At 36.8% G+C, this 19,674-nt stretch overlaps 1 protein-coding gene across 1 annotated transcript in view; it reads left to right on the top strand.

The window, feature by feature from the left end:
- The first annotated feature begins 275 nt into the window (after positions 1-275).
- The window catches only part of LOC109048923 (phosphatidate phosphatase LPIN2-like), a 22,078-nt gene continuing 2,679 nt past the window's right edge, over positions 276-19,674 (top strand). Inside the window, exons 1-17 of the mRNA XM_042757574.1 lie at positions 276-408; positions 6,673-6,873; positions 7,555-7,650; positions 7,737-7,969; positions 9,416-9,523; positions 9,629-9,734; positions 13,194-13,923; positions 14,006-14,099; positions 15,014-15,207; positions 15,948-16,041; positions 16,209-16,278; positions 16,357-16,449; positions 16,584-16,657; positions 17,256-17,385; positions 18,305-18,453; positions 18,538-18,624; positions 19,567-19,674. The exon at positions 19,567-19,674 is cut by the window's right edge and continues 45 nt beyond it. Coding sequence (XP_042613508.1) covers positions 6,682-6,873; positions 7,555-7,650; positions 7,737-7,969; positions 9,416-9,523; positions 9,629-9,734; positions 13,194-13,923; positions 14,006-14,099; positions 15,014-15,207; positions 15,948-16,041; positions 16,209-16,278; positions 16,357-16,449; positions 16,584-16,657; positions 17,256-17,385; positions 18,305-18,453; positions 18,538-18,624; positions 19,567-19,674 — 2,558 coding nt within the window. The 5' untranslated portion in view covers positions 276-408; positions 6,673-6,681. The remainder of the gene's footprint in view (positions 409-6,672; positions 6,874-7,554; positions 7,651-7,736; positions 7,970-9,415; positions 9,524-9,628; positions 9,735-13,193; positions 13,924-14,005; positions 14,100-15,013; positions 15,208-15,947; positions 16,042-16,208; positions 16,279-16,356; positions 16,450-16,583; positions 16,658-17,255; positions 17,386-18,304; positions 18,454-18,537; positions 18,625-19,566) is intronic.

A 19,674-nucleotide genomic window follows, 5' to 3' on the forward strand; every position in this document is an offset into this window, starting at 1 on the left:
ATGGATTGGATGCAATTTAGGTAATAGGACACTTTAGAAAATATCAAAAAATAATAATGAGAACTCTGTTTTATAAAGATGGATTATTTATTTTGATTGATTTATTATTTAGTACATTCTGGCTTTGATGATTTGCTTTAGAAATATTATTATTAATTATTGCATAGCATGCATTATATAAATGTCTTAATAAATACTAAGAAAAAGAAAACAATAAATAAACATTACACTGTCTCCCTCTAGCGGTGCAGTCCTGAAACTTGAGGAACCGCACACGTCAACAGAGCCACGCTGAAAGAGGGCGTGTCCTGGGGCGAGTCCCAGCTTCTCATTGGATGTCATGTGATTGACGTGGTGACGTGTCGTTACAGCGCAGGACATTTTTAATGAATCGCTCTTGTGTTTGAGGTAAGAGCAGTCGCATCAACTTCATCATTTCACGTTGTTTTAGGGTTAAATGTGTTTGTTTCTTAGTTTTGGTCGGCTGAAACGAGTGTTTAGTGTTTGTAAAGAGCTGCGCGGTGTTTAAGAGTGTAACTGCATCTTTCTGACGTGTCTGTGTCTCTGGATTGTTACACTAAGCTTTAGTGTTTATATTTCAGAAACATCGACTTATGTTTAAACAAACCCTGATAAAGTTGGAGAATTGTTAATACTGTCTGTAACTTGTTTGGTTTTGATGCTTGACAGTGAAAAAACAACAACAACACATTTGCACATTTGCAAGTTATTGATTTGTTAAGTTGTTTTTACCGTTTAGTTGATTTTTATAGAATCAGCAGTTAAATATTTAAAATGGGATTAAAAAGTTTTTTTTATTCTTATTCTTGATGAAAACATGAGCGCAAATTCACTTGGGTTTGTCAGTAAATTATGAGGTGTAGTTTACTGTTCATGCATGAAAATATTATTTCTATTTTGTTTTACTGACCTCATCTATTATTTTAGAAGTTGATTTTAGATATTAAAAGTTTTTTTTTTTTTTTTTGTCTTTATCAGTCCTGATAGTTTTTGTACGCCACTAAAGTTTAGTAAGAAATTAATATTTTTATTAATCAAGGATGCATAATGTTCAAAAGTGCCAGTAAAGACGTTTTTAATGTTACAAATGATTTCTATTTCAACTAAACGCTGTTCTTTTGAACTTTCTATTCATTAAAGAATCCTGAAAAATAAAATGCATAAACGTTTCCACAAAAATATTGTGCTGCACAACTGTTTTCAACATTGATAATAATCAGAAATGTTTCTGGAGCAGCAAATCAGCATATTAGAATGATTTCTGAAGTAATGATGCTGAAAATTCAGTTTTGATCAGCTTTGATTTTTTAAAATATTCACTTAGAAAACACTTTTGTTGTATATTAATATTTCAAAATATTACTGTATTTTTGGTCAGATAAATGCAGCCTTGGTAAACATAAGAGACTTAATTTAAAAGCATTGCAGTCAAACAATTTATTACACTGGATTTGTGTTTTGCTTCATTACTTAAAATTAGTTTTAACACATTCTGGCTTGTTTAGAGGTCATTAAGATCGTGCAGATGATTGACAGACAGTTACTGTTCTCCGATCTTGCTCACTTACCCACATGTGATGGTCAACGTAGACCTCAGTACATTTGAATTGAGTCATCATCAAGACTAATGTGATGTTGAACCGAAGCTTCATCGGCGTGAATGTTCACATCAGTCTGTGAATTTAGTGCGTTGTCTGACAGAATTAGTGAGCCGGTTTGTTCTCTCTCTCTCTCTTAAAGGGGTCATGAACTGAGAAAACAAAAGTCCTTTGATCTTTTGACATATAAGAGGTCATTGTGCTGTCAAAACATCCTGTCATTTTCAGAACTCAAAACTTTCTTGTTAGTCTTGAAGCTGATCTACTAAAACAACAGCTTGTGGAATTTGCGACTTTATGATGTAATAGTGTGGATAAACACCGCCTCCGCAGAAGAAGCTCAACGCCTGCTTCTACATCACTGCCTGTTTAGCCCCGCCCACCGATTCTAAATCACTGCTTGTTTAGCCCCGCCCACCGATTCTACGTCACTGCTTGTTTAGCCCCGCCCACCGATTCTACATCATTGCCTGTTTAGCCCCGCCCACCGAATCTACATCTCTGCCTCTTTAGCCCCGCCCACCGATTCTACATCTCTGCCTCTTTAGCCCCGCCCACCGATTCTACATCTCTGCCTCTTTAGCTCCACCCACCGATTCTACATCACTGCCTCTTTAGCTCCACCCACCGATTCACACATCTAGTATAAATAACGAGAGCGGCAAATGCAGGTCTACGCCGAAACCAAACGATAAAGATGCTCCAAAGACGACAAGATGCTGTTCAGTGCCAAGTTATGGAAAAGCAGTCTTTGCATTGCCTTCCTTTTGAACCCAGCATTAGGAAAGAGCGGATGAACTTTATTTTCACTGAAGTTCCAGACCGCAGCAGTAAGAGCTTGTTCCTTTGTTCACTTCATTTCACCGTGGATTCGTTTGCAAACAAGGCACAATTCAAGGCAGGATTTTGAATTGTGACTAAAAGCCGATGCTGTGCGACTATATTGGACCTGACAACTGTGAGTGTACTTGATATGTACTAAGTATTTATGCTTTTTTAACCTAAAACACAGCAATGTCCATCTATGAAGGATGTAGGCTGTCAAACATAGGCCTACACAAATGTTAGCCAGTCATAGCAGTGGGCATTTACTTCCGAGTCTACAATCCGCCACGCCTATTCAAACAGATGAGGGAGACAAAACTGGACAGAAAATAGCCTTTTACTTCTGAATTATGATGTGTTTTGATGTAAAAATCTTGATAACATTATAAGCGGACATCAGAACAGTACAAAATAATAAAAAGGCAGTTCATGACCCCTTTAAACACACACAATAGCAGATGAAAAGAATGGCTGAGGCTGTTACAAACTGCTGGCACGGCTTTCATGCTGTGTGTGTGTGTGTTGTTTTCATGTTTAGCTGGTTTAATGTTGGAATAATAGTTTTAATTGCTGTGTGTGCTGTCAGGTCACAGTGTGTGTGTGTGTGTGTGTGTATTTGTGTGTGTGATTTTCAGACAACGTACGTATGATGTGTGTGTGTGTGTGTGTGAGAGAGAGAGAGTGAGAGAGCTGTTGAATGTACTGGGTCTCTCTCAAAATCACCAGCATCACCTCTTTTGTTCATTCTGCACTCAACCATCAGAGAGAGACACAGCATAAGGGCTTGAATACAAGTAAAATAAGCTGTGGATGTGGATGATAAGTCCAGATAGTTAGTGGTTAACTCAGCTGTAGGATGAAGGAGGTATTTACTGCTCGATGGCAGCTGAAGGGTGGAGGGTTCCAGGTTTTACAGGACTTCATCATCATCATCATCTGTCACTCTGGGTAGGTGCTCATCGTGGATCATCAGAGCCAGAGAATTTCCTCTGTATTTTTGAGAAATTGTAGTACTCTTTCTCCCTATGAAGCCTTCTGTTTCATATTTGATACGCAAAGGCCTCTAAATCATCAACATGAACAAAACCTTGTTGTAAAACCTGTTTCGCATATTCTGTTGTTTGATTGATAGTTTAGAGTTAATTATAACGTCAGAGCTCTTTTAGTATAATTGTTCAAACCACCTTCAGCTGGTGCTTCATGTGTCTTTTTGCTGTCAAGTCTTTATTGTTTTTTTTTTTATGAAGTAAACTTAAGAATAACTTGTATTAGTATTTCAAGATGAATACTTACTGGACTCAAGCAACTTTATTTTTTAGAAAAATCGTGATCATCAAATATGGTCTTCAGGCTTTTGAGGATCATTTGTTTGTTCATCTCGCAATCATCATTGTATTACATTGCGTTATATGTTTTGATATTATTAGAGATATTGAGTGATGAAAGATATTTATATAATTTCATGTAAGTATCTGCTGTACTGTTATATCACATGATTACATTACAAATTCAGAATATCATCTTTTTGTCCATAAAAATATTAGCACAAAATTGCATAGGGTATTTTTATCTCAGTTTGGGCCTTTGAATAAAAAGGTGTTTTTTTTTTTCCATTTTATCACTATGTCATAATATATGAGCCACAAAAGCCTGATATATCAAAAATAATACTCAACAAAAACACTTGTGCAAGCTTTTTTTTTTTCTTAAATTTAGATTTTTTAGGCAAATAATTTAGGCAATTTCATATTTGTCTTATGATGAAATTGTATTTCATAAGTTTTATTTGTGCTTTATATTAGCCATAAGACACCCTGATCTCTAAATGGGCGTCAACTTTTGGAAAATCCAGATCCAAACGCTGAACTGAGTTTTTGTCTTTTGTCTGTCCACATTGTCATCCAGAAATAGTGTGAATTCTATTTTAATTTAATGACTGAATTAGTTTGACATTTAATCATTTAGTAGACTCTTTTATCCAAAGCAATTTACAATTGAGGAAAACAATAGAAGCAATCAGACCAACAAGAGAGCAACAGTATACAAGTGCTGTGATAAGTCTCAGTTAGTCTAGCACGTAACATGCTGTTTTTTTGCTGTTTAGAGAAGTTGTGATGAAATACTGGTTTGGTTGAGACCACAAGCAGTTCTGTCTTAGCAAGTTTGAGTTGAAGATGATGGTCCTTCATCCAGCCAGAAATGTCTGTCAGATAGGCTGCAAAGCAAACAGCTACCGTCAGATCAGCTGGTTGGAATGAGAAGTAGACTTGAATGTCATCAGCATAGCTGTGATAAGAAAAGCCATGCTTCTGAATCACAGATCCTAATGATGGCATGTAGATGGAAAAGAGAAGTGGTCCAAGCACTGAGCCTTGAGGAACCCCAGTAGCAAGAAGTTGTGACTTGGAAACCTCACCCCTCCAAGACACCCTGAAGGACCTACCCTAGGACTTGAACCACTGGAGTGTGGTTCCAGAGATGTCCATCTTCATGAGGGTGGACAGGAGGATCTGGTAGTTAATTGTGTATCAAAAGCAGCAGACAGATCCAACAAGATGAGTGCTGAGGATTTGGAAGCTGCTCTCGCCAGTCTCAGGGCTTCAGTAACCGAGAGCAGAGAAGTCTCAGTTGAATGGCTGCTTTTGAAGCCAGATTGCTTGTTGTCCAGGAGGTTGTTCTGTGCAAGAGACATAGAGAGTTGGTTGAACACAACTTGCTCAAGTGCCTTTGCAATAAGAAGGGATACTGGTCTGTAGTTTTCTAAAAGTGCTGAATTTAGATAGGGTTTCTTAAGCAGTGGGGTTACACGAGCTTGCTTAAATGCTGTGGGAAATGTAGCAGTGTGAAGAGAGGTGTTGATAATGTGAGTGAGCGCAGGTATCACTGAAGAAGAAATGACCTGAAGGAGGAGAGTGGGGATAGGATCAAGCGGACAAGTAGTAGGATGACTGGAAAGGATAAGTTTGAAAACGTCTGCCTCTGAGAGTGGAGAGAATGAGGAGATAGAGAGTGTGTAGTTGTTGTTATGAAGTTTTTGTCAGTTTGTGGTGTGGAGAATAAGCCGCTGATGGTTCTTGTTTCATTTATGAAGAATATTGCAAAGTTGTAATCTGTAAGAGTTTACAAAGTGTTAAAAAAAAATGCACGAGAGTTAGACCAATGGTTAATGGTTGTTGTGGTAATATGTCAGAGAAGGAAGAGAGGAGAAACTGATACACACACTAAGGTCAGTAGAATTTTTTTATTTGCACCACTTCCTTTCTGCAGCGATGCTCACGAAGAGAATCGGACGGCCAGGGGAGCAGAGGGGGAGGTACATGCAGATCTGGTCTGGATGAAAGGAGGCAAAAGTTGTCTAAGCAAGATGTTTGAGTGGAGCAAAGATTGTCAATAGCAGTGTTAGTGTCCAATGCTGAAAACTGAGAGGGTGGAGGAAGTGAGGATATAAAGTCTGCTTTGTTTACAGCAGTCTGGCAGCTCTAGAGAGAGTTAAGTAGTAGAGGACATAAGGACAGTACGCAGAAGTAATCAAATCTAAAGGTCAGGTCGGGTCATAGATGTGTCATGGCAATACTGTTCTCTGTTTATTGTTTGTGCAAAGTATTTTCCATGCAACTTTTTTTTTTTTTTAGGTTGACACATTATAAGGCTAGATTTACACTTTTTGTAAGGCTATATTTTAAGTTTTTTTAATCCCAGAAATCATTTTAAGTTGCTCATGTGGATGTGCTCCTCAGACTAACTGTGATATCAGACCACTGGGAGCTTGTAGGAAAAAGGAGAGGTTGCAACATGTTCAGGTGTTTCTTAATGTCAACATCAAATCATATTTCACCCTGTTAACCTTCTCCTTATTTCCTGGTCTACTCTTATTGTGAATGATTCATCAGTGCAGGTTATTTTAAAGAAAAAGTAACTTGGTCCACTAATACACCAAAGCGATGAGGAACAAACACTTATTCTAGTGTGGAAACACAGGTGACAGTATTGCTTATTATTTATTTGTAATATTGCATCAGATCCAGTTTTACAAATGTAGGCGATGTAGGTTTTGGCATGACTTCAAATCCGCCAACATGTCATGATGGTGAAAGTTGAGATGTTGCACACTGTCTGACTTTTGCTCCGTGTGCAAAGGTCACAGTTGTCCTTTAAGTCTCAGGAACATCTAAGGGCCATCAGGAAATATATGATCTAAATCGCACATTTGTATTCTTTGTCTCTTCAGTCCCAGACCATGAACTACGTGGGTCAGCTGGCCGAGACGGTGTTTGTGACCGTGAAGGAACTGTATCGCGGTCTGAATCCGGCCACGCTCACCGGCGGCATCGACGTCATCGTGGTTCGTCAGCCTGATGGCAGCTACCAGTGCTCACCGTTTCACGTGCGCTTCGGGAAACTCGGAGTCCTGCGATCCAAAGAGAAAGTGGTGAGGTGGAAATGTGTTAAACTGAAGTTACCTGCCATCAGTCACTAGTTATTATTCAAGTTAGTTGTTATGTGACAGTTGTGTTTATGACCTGTCCTGCTCAGATTGAGCAACCGATTAGTGAAAGCTGTCGTGCTTGTCTGATAGAACGTTCCTCTTTCTCAGAACTAACCAAACTTAAACACTAGAGCATGGGTGGAACATCTTGTTAGCAGGAAATAGTTAATAGGATGTGCAAGTGCTTTCATAAATGTGTCAAAAACACGGCCAGCGCATTTTATCAGATTTATGACTATTAAAAAACTAGAGCATGGGTGGAACTGATATGAATTTTAAAAACTTTTTGTTAGAACGTTGTGACTGTACATTTTTTTTTTCATTGATAGAATCTGTGGCATTTCATTTAACTGAATTAAATACATTTTTTTGAATTGGCATACTCCATTCTGTATACAGAATTTTTGTTGATATGTAAATGTGGGCGTTTGTATGTTAATGAGCTCATGAATAATGAATGAGGCTTGAGTGTTTCTACATAGCACATCATTTTAATTTCAAAAAGTGAAGAAAATCTTATTTCCCACTTTGGTTGGTTTTTAGAATTCGTATTTCTAAGCCTGCACACTTTAGACATCCTGATCCTCGTTCAGGGTGTATAACGCTGTGTTCGTCCCTCTACAGGTGGATATTGAGATCAATGGAGAGCCTGTGAGCCTGCATATGAAGCTGGGAGATAACGGAGAGGCGTTCTTCGTGGAGGAGAACGAGGATTTTGAGGTCTGTCCAGATGAATGTGAGTTCTCCAGTCTCTGCTGTGATGTTCTGCTGTGGTTTTCACCATACTCTCTCTGTGTCGGTCTCAGACGAGGGTTCCCGCTCATCTCTGCACCTCTCCGATCCCCACCGATGTCCCAGAAGTGTCCGAGGTGATCGAGTCTCTCTCCAGCGCCGCATCTTCCTCCAACCGCCGAAAAAAACGCCGCAGGAAACGGGCGCGTTCAGACACGCATGTACATGAGGATGCCAGTTCCTCCTCAGACGAGAAAGAAAGTCTAGATCAGGATGTCCTCAAGGAGGAGTCGCTTTTGGCAGCAAGGTTAGAGGTTCACTAAGGTTATTGTACATTTACTTCTCCAGAAATAGTTTGAAAGGTTGTTGGCGAAGCTCTGTCTCCCGCTCAACTTATGCACGGCTAAATATTTTTGCATTGCATTGTTAAATTTAGTTTAGTTGAGTAGTAGTAGTAATAAACATATTTTTTGTGTATATTTGATAGCAGACTGAATGAACTGCATTATTAAACTTGTGTTTTACCTGACAGACCTTCAATCTTCAACACAAACCCGACCTAAACAGCACATCACATAAAATCAATCTTAATAAATAGATGTCATTTCTAATAATTGTTTGGTATCAGTATTTTATTGATTCTTATACATTTCAAATACAGTTTTTGAATGTTATTCACTTCTGTGTATGTTATTCATGATTATTCAGTTGTACCGTTTTTACCGTTAGTTGCATGAGACAGAAGTTAGAATAAAAAACTGAAATTTACAGCATTTCAAAACAACTTTTGTTTTACTTATTTGAAAGCTACTATTGGATCATTGATGATGATTAAGCGTCATATTATGCGACTTTTCACTAAGTACTAGCTACATTTTGCATGCAGAACAAATGGTGCAACCAAATTAAATATACACCGTTAAAAATGTTGCAACATTTCATGTGATTTTACAGTAAAATGCTGGTAAATGTAAAGTCATCTCAGTTCTGATCACCATAGCTACAACTTTTTAGTGTAAATTCCACATCTTTATTTTTTACAGTGTACAGAGTTGGTTACAAACTACCTAGTACTTACTATGCCTCTAGTGTGGGCATTACGTTCAGATTTAAAGGGACAGTTCGCACAGAAATGAAAAGTCTGTCATCATCAGTTACTCATCCTCAAGTTGTTCCAAAGCTGTATGTGTTTCTTTCTTCTGTTGAACACAAAAGAAGATGTTTTGAATAACCAAACAGTTGCTGGTAGCTATTGACTTCCATAGTGTGAAAAAAAGAAAGAAAAAAACACTATGGAAGTCAATGGCTACTAGTTTGGTTACTTACATTATTCAAAATATTTCATTAGCTAAAAATTGTACTGTAAAAAATACAGGAGCAACATTTTAGGTTTTACAGATTAAACTTAAATTTGCAGTAAAAGAAATTGTATATTTCATTAACAGAGTAACTTTTCTACAAGCTGAGGTAAATACTACTAAATAGAAGATGCACACAGTGTCATAAACACAAATAGAAAACACCATCACGGTAACACATGATAATACACTAAACATTCATTTAACAACATAAGAAGTAGGATAAAACCCTAATGTAGTACATACTAAGAAGAAAGAGTTATTTCAAATGAAAAACCATCAAATGTAAACGGTTACAGAGATTTCTGGAAATGTCAATTTACCATTTTTCGCTGTAAATATTAAGGGATTGGTAATAAAATGTCACTGATGATTTGTGTTTTTGCTCTCGTCAGTAAGTCTGTGTACTACTCGCTGTCAGAGGAGCCCTTCGAGGAACCGTCTGGAGCTCAGAGCAGAGACGTTCATCCTCACTCTGACGGAGAGTGTCCTGTGAATGAAAGGTAGTTTTTGAACGGTGGACTTCAGCTCATATGTTCTCTTTTGCTGCTCGTGTTGTGGATATCTAAAGGCAAAGCTCTGCTTACGTGTGTTGTCTCTGTCTGTAGTGTGTTCTTCAGCCGTCCCTCATCTCCTAAGAGTGATTCGGAGTTATGTAAGCCGCAGGAGTCTCTAGGGCCTCAGATGCAGTGGAACTGGGGCGCTTTTCCCAAGGTACATGCATACTGCATGAATACAGCTTTCATCGCGGATAACGTCACTCCAGAATGACAGAATGTTCCAAAACCAAGCAAGCTGCCTACCTAGGCAGTATTTTTAGACATCATATGTCTGCTCTGAACAAGGCTGTTATAATAAAGCAATAAGCCCCAAGAAGCCGTGGTTTACAGTGAATTTCTAACAGCTAAGGGGCGTTGTATAACCAAGAATCCGTGGTTTACAGTGAATTTATAACAGCTAAGGGGCGTTGTATACCAAGAAGCCGTTGTTTACAGTGAATTTCTAACAGCTAAGGGGCGTTGTATAACCAAGAAGCCGTGGTTTTACAGTGAATTTCTAACAGCTAAGGGGCGTTGTATAACCAAGAAGCCGTGGTTTACAGTGAATTTATAACAGCTAAGGGGCGTTGTATAACCAAGAGGCCGTGGTTTACAGTGAATTTATAACAGCTAAGAGGGCGTTGTATAACCAAGAAGCCATGGTTTACAGTGAATTTATAACAGCTAAGGGGCGTTGTATAACCAAGAATCCGTGGTTTACAGTGAATTTATAACAGCTAAGGGGCGTTGTATAACCAAGAAGCCGTTGTTTACAGTGAATTTCTAACAGCTAAGGGGCGTTGTATAACCAAGAAGCCGTGGTTTACAGTGAATTTATAACAGCTAAGGGGCGTTGTATAACCAAGAAGCCGTGGTTTACAGTGAATTTATAACAGCTAAGGGGCGTTGTATAACCAAGAAGCCGTGGTTTACAGTGAGTTTTATAACAGCTAAGGGGCGTTGTATAACCAAGAAGCCATGGTTTACAGTGAATTTATAACAGCTAAGAGGGCGTTGTATAACCAAGAAGCCGTGGTTTACAGTGAATTTATAACAGCTAAGGGGCGTTGTATAACCAAGAAGCCGTGGTTTACAGTGAATTTATAACAGCTAAGAGGGCGTTGTATAACCAAGAAGCCATGGTTTACAGTGAATTTATAACAGCTAAGGGGCGTTGTATAACCAAGAAGCCGTGGTTTACAGTGAATTTATAACAGCTAAGGGGCGTTGTATAACCAAGAAGCCGTGGTTTACAGTGAATTTATAACAGCTAAGGGGCGTTGTATAACCAAGAGGCCGTGGTTTACAGTGAATTTATAACAGCTAAGGGGCGTTGTATAACCAAGAAGCCATGGTTTACAGTGAATTTATAACAGCTAAGGGGCGTTGTATAACCAAGAAGCCGTGGTTTACAGTGAATTTATAACAGCTAAGAGGGCGTTGTATAACCAAGAAGCCATGGTTTACAGTGAATTTATAACAGCTAAGGGGCGTTGTATAACCAAGAAGCCGTGGTTTACAGTGAATTTATAACAGCTAAGGGGCGTTGTATAACCAAGAAGCCGTGGTTTACAGTGAATTTATAACAGCTAAGGGGCGTTGTATAACCAAGAGGGCCGTGGTTTACAGTGAATTTATAACAGCTAAGGGGCGTTGTATAACCAAGAAGCCGTGGTTTACAGTGAATTTATAACAGCTAAGGGGCGTTGTATAAGCAAGAAGCCGTGGTTTACAGTGAATTTATAACAGCTAGAGGGCGTTGTATAACCAAGAAGCCATGGTTTACAGTGAATTTATAACAGCTAAGGGGCGTTGTATAACCAAGAAGCCGTGGTTTACAGTGAATTTATAACAGCTAAGGGGCGTTGTATAACCAAGAAGCCGTGGTTTACAGTGAATTTATAACAGCTAAGGGGCGTTGTATAACCAAGAAGCCGTGGTTTACAGTGAATTTATAACAGCTAAGGGGCGTTGTATAACCAAGAAGCCGTGGTTTACAGTGAGTTTATAACAGCTAAGGGGCGTTGTATAACCAAGAAGCCGTGGTTTACAGTGAATTTATAACAGCTAAGGGGCGTTGTATAACCAAGAAGCCGTGGTTTACAGTGAATTTATAACAGCTAAGGGGCATTGTTAGGCACTTTAGGGGCTTATTACTTTTATAAAACGGTTATTCCATAGACATAGTAAGGTTTCACTGAACAAAACAGAGCAAATAAAGTGTAATGATATTAATAAAAACAGTATTCTTCCACCAAACAATGTAGTTCCTCAGAAACAGTTGTGGTTCCAACAAAGCGATTGCTGACCAACACACAGACGTAAACAAAGGTGTATGTTTATAGTGTAATTTGCAAGAGCTTCGAACACACCTCAACCAATCAGAATCAAGGAGCGGAACGATCCGTTTAATAAAACTAGATTATTACATTTTCTGAAGAGCGTTTGAGTGATGTTTGCTTGTGCAAAACTCACAGTCTGATGTGAAACAGTCCACCCAGTTTGGGTTCCTCATTCAGTGGAAGTCTGTGGGAGTTTTTGTATCAATCCCAGAATGCACTGCATTCAGCTCAGTCAAAAAAATCACCCAAGATGCTAGAGCTTTTTTCAGTGTTTTATTTATTATTGATAGAAAATAGATTTTTGTTTTTTTCAGTTTTGTGTCCACAGTATTTTCTGTGCTTGTTAACTTGTTATTAGACTGTTGGAGCTCTGTTTGTGTGGCACCTGTGAGTAACCGTTAACAACGCAGTGTTATTTTAGTAGCATTCATATACTGTTAAAGTTTTTGTTCATATTTTGAATCAGAGTTTTTATATTAATTTTAAAGTTTTAGTCTTTTTTTTGTGTTTTTGTAATTTTTATTAGTTTTTATATATATATATGCTGTATATATATATATATATATATATATATATATATATATATATATATATATATATATAGTTTTTATTAATTTTTATTTATTAGTTTTAGTTCATTTAGTTTAAGTTATTTTAGTACATCAAGTTAAACTAAATGAAAATAAGAAATGGTGCCTTGGCATCTAACTAAAGTAAATTAAATTACATTTTTTTATATTTTATTTTATTTCAGTTTTTCAGTATTTAAAATAACTTTTTTATGGTTTTAGTTAACTATAAAAACATAAAAAAATTATGGTCAGTAAAAATAAGAAAAATAATTCAATTAAATTGTTCAAAAGTGACATTAAAGACATTTATAGTGTTACTAAACATTTCTGTTTCAAATAAATGCTGTTCTTTTCATCAAATAATTTTGGAAATATATAAATAAATCTTAATTCCACAAAATTATAAAACTGTTTTCAACATTGCTAATAATCAAAAAGGTTTCTTGAGCGGCAAATCAACATATTAGAATGATTTCTGAAGATCATGTGACACTGAAGACTGGAGTAATGATGCTGAAAATACAGCTTTTCACAGATATTCACATAGAAAATAGTTATTTTAAATTGTAATAATATTTCACAGTATTGCTTTGGTGAGCAGAAGAGACTTTCTTTCCGACCCCAAATGTTTGAACAGTAGTGTACGAGGGTCCATTTCATTAGGATGCTGCCTTATAAGGGCACAAAGCAGCTGACTCAGTGGTTCTTGTGTTTGTGTAGGTGTGTCAGACAGAGAGGGATGAATCTGATTCGCTGCGAGACCCGCCCATCACGCCCCCTGACCACTCCCACTTCCGCACCATCCATCGACAAGCATCCATTGACATGGACGGCACTGACTCTGCAGCGACGGTGACCGTGTTGAGACCAGAACCTCAGATTGGAACAACCAGCCCTGTAACATCAGATGACACTCACACAGTTGTTTCGTCTCCGATTGACACACAACTAGACGTCAAGGTCACCGAAACGCATGTAGTGACCTTTCAGTCCGCAGACGACTCCCTCCCACAGACCCGGACTGCTCTGGAAAACAAAGAGACCAAATACTTCGGTGCCAGCACAGACAGTGACACTCAGACGTGTAATATAACCAGCTCTACTAACACAATCCATGGGACCAGTGCTGACAGCAGTGCAGCTAGAGAAAGCCAAGAAACCTGTGAAGAGAATAATGTCTCGCTCGCCTCCAAAATACAAACCATCACATTCGGTGAGACTGAAGCAAACACAGTTATAGAAGCAGAAACAGAGGTAAACTCAGCACACACGATCACTGTGAGTGGCTCTGTGGGAGACTCGGAGGAGTGGGCGGGATTAGAGACTTCACTGACCAATCAGAGTGCAGACGGTGCTGGAGTGACACCAGCTCTGGAGTCCATCATCAAATCAGAGGATCCGGCGCTTCTTGAGTCCTCGAAAGCGGCAGACTCTCAGGACAAGAGGAAAGGTAGTGTTTACGTCATCTGTACTTATTCCAGTGCAGTAATTCAGTGTTGAAAATGATTTGAACTGTAAATGTTTTTTCCTAGTGAAGCGGAATCATCATTTGGGACCGTCTGATATCTATCTAGATGACCTCTCCAGGCTTGACCCTGAAGTCGCTGCCCTCTATTTTCCAAAGAGGTTAGAACTTATCCAACATGCTGAACCCATTTATTATAAATAAATTAAACTTATATGACACAATCAGTAAATGATTGTTAGACTATAACAAAAACAAAAAAATATTAACTGAGTGTATTATTATTATTATTAGTATTATTAATAACAAATTAATAATAAAATAAAAATGATTTTTCTCTGCTTTTTGACACAATAACTGAATAATTGTGGGACTACAGCAATAAAATATAATATTCATTGAGTATATTATTATTAATAATAATAATAGCAAAATAATAGTAAAAATAAGATACAATTATTTTGATGTTTTTTTTGTTTTATCTCTGCTTTTTGACAAAATGACTGAATGATTGTAAGACTACAGCAATAATATATAATATTAGATGAGCGTATTATTAATAGCAAAGTAAAAAATAAAATAATTTTGTTGTTTTAGTTGTTTTATCTCTGCTTTTTGACACAATAACCAAAATGATTGTAGGGCTACAGCAATAAAATATAATATTAGATGAGCGTATTTTATTATTATTATTATTATTATTATTAATAATAATAATAATAATAATAATAATAATAATAATAATAGCAAAATAAAAATAAAATAAAATAATTTTGTTGTTTGTTGTTTCATCTCTGTTTTTTGACAAAATAACTGAATGATTGTAGGACTATAGCAAAACAAATATAATATTCATTAATAATAATATATATATATATATAAGTACAATATTGGCCAAATATGTTGTTATCATTATTATTGATAATAATAATATTTTATGTGTTTTATATATTTATGCAAAGTTGTTTTGTTCTTTATAAATATTTTTTCAGAAATATTCTTCAGAAATATTTTTTGGTTCTCTCTTGAGAGTGAATGGCTGTATTTACTGACTCGTGTTCCTCCGTGTTTCCAGTGAGACCGAGTCGTCGGATCTGGTCTCGTCTCACGGGCCGGATCCGTCTCCTCCCTCGGGTCAGCTGTCTCCTCAGTCACTGGGCAGCGCTAACGCAGACAGCGGCACTGAATATCTGTCCGACTCTACCACAGACTCGCTGGACGTGACCATGTCTCTGTGTGGGAGAGGAGACATCAGTCAGATCAGTAAAGGTAAAGAGTGACACAAACTCCTGAGCAATACATCTCAACCATGTTCATTCACAACATCAACATTTCTTTTGTTTTTATTGTTTTTGCTTTTGTCTCAGTGTGCTGTGTAGCTCCGCCCACTGAGAAATCGTATTGGTCTACACTCCTGCTTCAAATCAGCATATGTGTCCCTGGAGCACAAAAGCAGTCTTAAGTCTCTGGGGTATATTTGTAGCAATAGCCAAAAATACATTGTATGGGTCAAAATTATAGATTTTTCTTTTATACCAAAAATCATGAGGATATTAAGTAAAGATCATGTTCCATGAAGATATTTTGTAAATTTCCTACCGTAGATATATCAAAACTTAATTTTTGATTAGTAATATGCATTGCTAAGAACTTCATTTGAACAACTTTAAAGATGATTTTCTCAATATTTAGATTTTTTTGCACCCTCAGATTCCAGATTTTCAAATAGTTGTATCTCGGCCAAAAATTGTGCTCCTAACAAACCACACATCAATGAACAACTTATTTATGTACAGCTTTCAGATGATGTATAAATCTCAATTTTGAAAAATTGACACTTAAGACTGGTTTTGTGGTCCTTGGTCACATAGATCGAAAATCAAATATATTATAATTGGCTGTGATTTTGTTGTGTCATGCAGCATTTTATTTTCAGTGAGGACCGAATTATTATTTAAAGTAATGTCTTCCTGTATTTTTTATTTATTTATTTTTTGCGTGTGCTGCAGAGAAGTTCATGGAGCATCTTGTGAAGTATCAAGACTTTGTCAACAACCCTGGAATCGTTGAAGACCCAAACCTTGTCATCTGCATCAACTCAAAGTCAGCATGTGTGATATTCATTTACTAAAGCAAAACAGCATTCTGTAGTACAGCAATGTTCAAGAGCCAGAGTTGTTTATGTGCTTTAAATGGGCATTTTTCACATATGCACTATGATAATATTATAAAATGGCTCTTGTTTTAGCTTTGTGGTTGATTTGTTTCAGGTATTATAACTGGGCTGTGGCGGCTCCAATGATTCTGTCAGTTCAGGCTTTCCAGAAGACTTTACCAAAGGTAGATGGGGTCAGAGATCTTTGATTACCGCTTCAATGACTAACCATTCAGAGATAACGGCTTGTTTTTCTGTCACAGAGCACCATTGAGCAACTAGTCAAAGATAAGATGCCAAAAAAGTCTGGCCGCTGGTGGTTTTCCTGGAGGAGGAAAGACCTGAACAATATTGCGGTAAAAGCTTAATCTGAAACTGAATCTAACGTTTCATGAAACGAGCAACTCTGCTGTGCAATTTCCTTTTAAGAGACTGATAAGCACAGTATCTGCTGAATGCTGCATTGCACGTTCATTTTTTTTCATTTTAGGGAAGTCAGAAGCCTGATGCGGAGGGGAATCAGCTTGAAGCATCTGCTGCTATCGCTGGACCCTCTTCACTGAAGTAAGACGTGTGTTTGCATGCATGCAAAACATTATGCACTCACTATTTTTTCCTGATTATAAACTTTGACAGAAATAATTGAGAAGGACATTTGTTTAAAACTATTTCAACTCACATACTGTTGCATGCTAGTTTGTTGCATGCACCAGCAAAAACCATCTATAGTGCACAAAAATGAGTTCAGATTAAATTTAATAATTTCTAGAAAAAAGCATCAGAAGTTAATAACCAAACTTCATGCATCCACTCCAACAGGTGTCAGTATAAAGTACTAAACTAAACTAAATCGAAGCTTTAAATTGAATGCATGTGTGCATCACACTTTAAAGCACTTTGTTCTCTTTGCACTAAATCTCATGCAACCTTTTAGAAAGTTGTTTTAAAAAAAAATTTATAACATTGCATAATTTTGTAAGCTTATTATGAAAGCAGCATGTTCATATGGGCTTCCTCTCTTATCCAGAGAGCACTTGACCTTTGACACGCCGAGTCTTTCTTCAGTTAAACATGATGAAACTATTGGATGACTGTGCATTGCTTATTTGATCTTTGAGCCAGTAAATCCATGATTTGCTGTTTTGTGTTTCTGTGTATGCAGGAGTTCTGTTGAGCTCTCGAGTGATGATGATGGCTCTGTCTCCGTGAGGAAGAACAGTGAAGCGATGAACACAGTGCAGTGCATCAGTCAGATGTACCGTAAATCCCTCCGGCTGACCTCGGAACAGATCGTAAGAATCATCCGTGTGTCGCAGAGTTCAGTCACCAGCAAGTCCTACAGTCTGGACATGAATTGAACATTTTCATTAATAATGTTTTTTCCATGTTTAATTCAATTTCACCTCAAATGAAATAAATAAGAAATAATATGTTGCATGTAGATAATATAAATCCTATTTTTAAGACCATTAATGCTCATTTTTATTACTGTGTTAAAGTAACTAAAGGGTGTTTTTATGGAAGATTGTTTCTGCCATTGGATACAAAAATAAAAAAGGTTATTCTGACAATTCTCTCGCTTTTCTGAATCTCAGAATTTGGACTTTTTTTTTCACAACTGAGAGATATAAACTCCAAATTGCAAGACAAACTCAAAATTGTGAAATATAAACTTTCAATTCTGAGATAAAAGTCACAATAATTTTTTTTTCTTCCACAATAGCTTGTTTCTGCAACGGAATTAAAAAAAAAAGATAATTGCAACTTATCTCAAATTTTTCTCAGAATCGCGAGACAAAAAATTGTGGGCTTTTCAACTTTTGAGCTGAAGTTGAAATTACCTTTTTATTTTTTATTCTGTCATGGAAACTGCTGCCATATTTTTTTTTTTTTTTTTTTGCATTACAATAATAGGGTATTTATTTAATAATAAATGTCACAATGCAAAAAAAAAAAAGCTTAACTGCAAATTTAAAAGAAAGAAATAATATTTTGCATGTAGATAATGAAGCTGGATAATATGAATGCATTACTACTTTACAATAGTGAGAGTTTTTTGCATTACTTAACGCTTTCAAATATATGATGCATTATTGAAATACTACCTGAACATTTCTTACTGAACAGTTGCTGCTCAATGTGCAATGACAGAATGCATTTCTGATATTTTCTCTGTGTGTGTGTGTGTGTGTGTGTGTGTGTGTGTGGCAGGAGAGTCTGAATCTGCGTGAAGGAGCTAATACGGTTGTGTTCAGTGTGACCACACAGTATCAGGGCACCTGCCGCTGTGAAGCTGCTATTTACCTGTGGAGCTACGACGACAAGATCATCATCTCAGACATCGATGGGACCATCACCAAGTGAGCTTCTCTGAATCTTTGCAGGCTTTAGGTTGCTGTCTTTGACATTACGCTGACGGTCATTCACCTCTCTCTCTGTATCAGGTCAGATGCTCTGGGGCACATTTTACCGCAGCTGGGGAAAGACTGGACTCATCACGGCATCGCCAAACTATATCACAAGATACATCAGTAAGATTTAATTCACAAGTTTCTGATTTAATAAAACACTTCTTGTTCACTATAAATATGTGCAATTTTTAATGTTTAGTTCTGACAGATACAGAAACAGTTTAAAGCGGCAGCAATGCAAATATAGGTCTCATATACTTTAATATTTTTCACCTGAGATGCACTAGAAATAAGGGGATGTCATGTAATCAGTTACATTGATTGCAATTAATTGCATATCTATATTTTTCTGAGAAAGTCCAACTTGCATTTGCATCTCTCTAGTTTATTTTCAGTGTTTTGCTATGAGCATAAACAGTTTTAAAACTTTCTACCATTCTGTTCGGGCCTGTTTAGCAGTTTTTGAATTATGTGATTAAATGCATATATTATAATAAAATTATAAATAAAATTAAATGCATAAATTTAAATAATTGATTTATTGACTGCCCTGTTAATACTTTAGTTGAGTAAGGATGCATTAAACTGATCAAAAGTGCCAGTAAAGACATTTATAATGTTACAAAAGGTTTCTATTTCAAATAAACACTGTTCTTTTGAACTTTCTATTCATTAAAGAATCCTGAAAAATAAAATGAATCACAGTTTCCACAAAAATAGGAAGCAGCACAACTGTTTTCAACACTGATAATCATGAGAAATGTTTCTTGAGCAGCAAATCATCATATTAGAATGATTTCTGAAGATCATGTGACACTGAAGACTGGAGTAATGATGCTGAAAATACAGCTGCGCATCACAGAAATAAATTACATTTTAATAGATATTCACATAGAAAACTGTTATTTTAAATTGTAATAATATTTCACAATTTTTACTGTACTTTTGATCAAATAAATGGTGAGCAGAAGAGACTTCTTTCAAAAAGATAAAAAAAAAAAACAAGTGTTTGAATAGCAGTGTATCTGTGAATAATTTTTTTATATGGTTCTTCTCTTGCAGGAATGGTTATAAGTTCCTGTACTGTTCGGCTCGAGCTATAGGCATGGCAGACATCACTAAGGGTTATCTGCAGTGGGTAAATGATCAAGGAACGGTTCTACCCAAAGG

Source organism: Cyprinus carpio, chromosome A6, assembly GCF_018340385.1.
Source record: "Cyprinus carpio isolate SPL01 chromosome A6, ASM1834038v1, whole genome shotgun sequence".
Classification (NCBI taxonomy): Eukaryota; Metazoa; Chordata; class Actinopteri; order Cypriniformes; family Cyprinidae; genus Cyprinus; species Cyprinus carpio.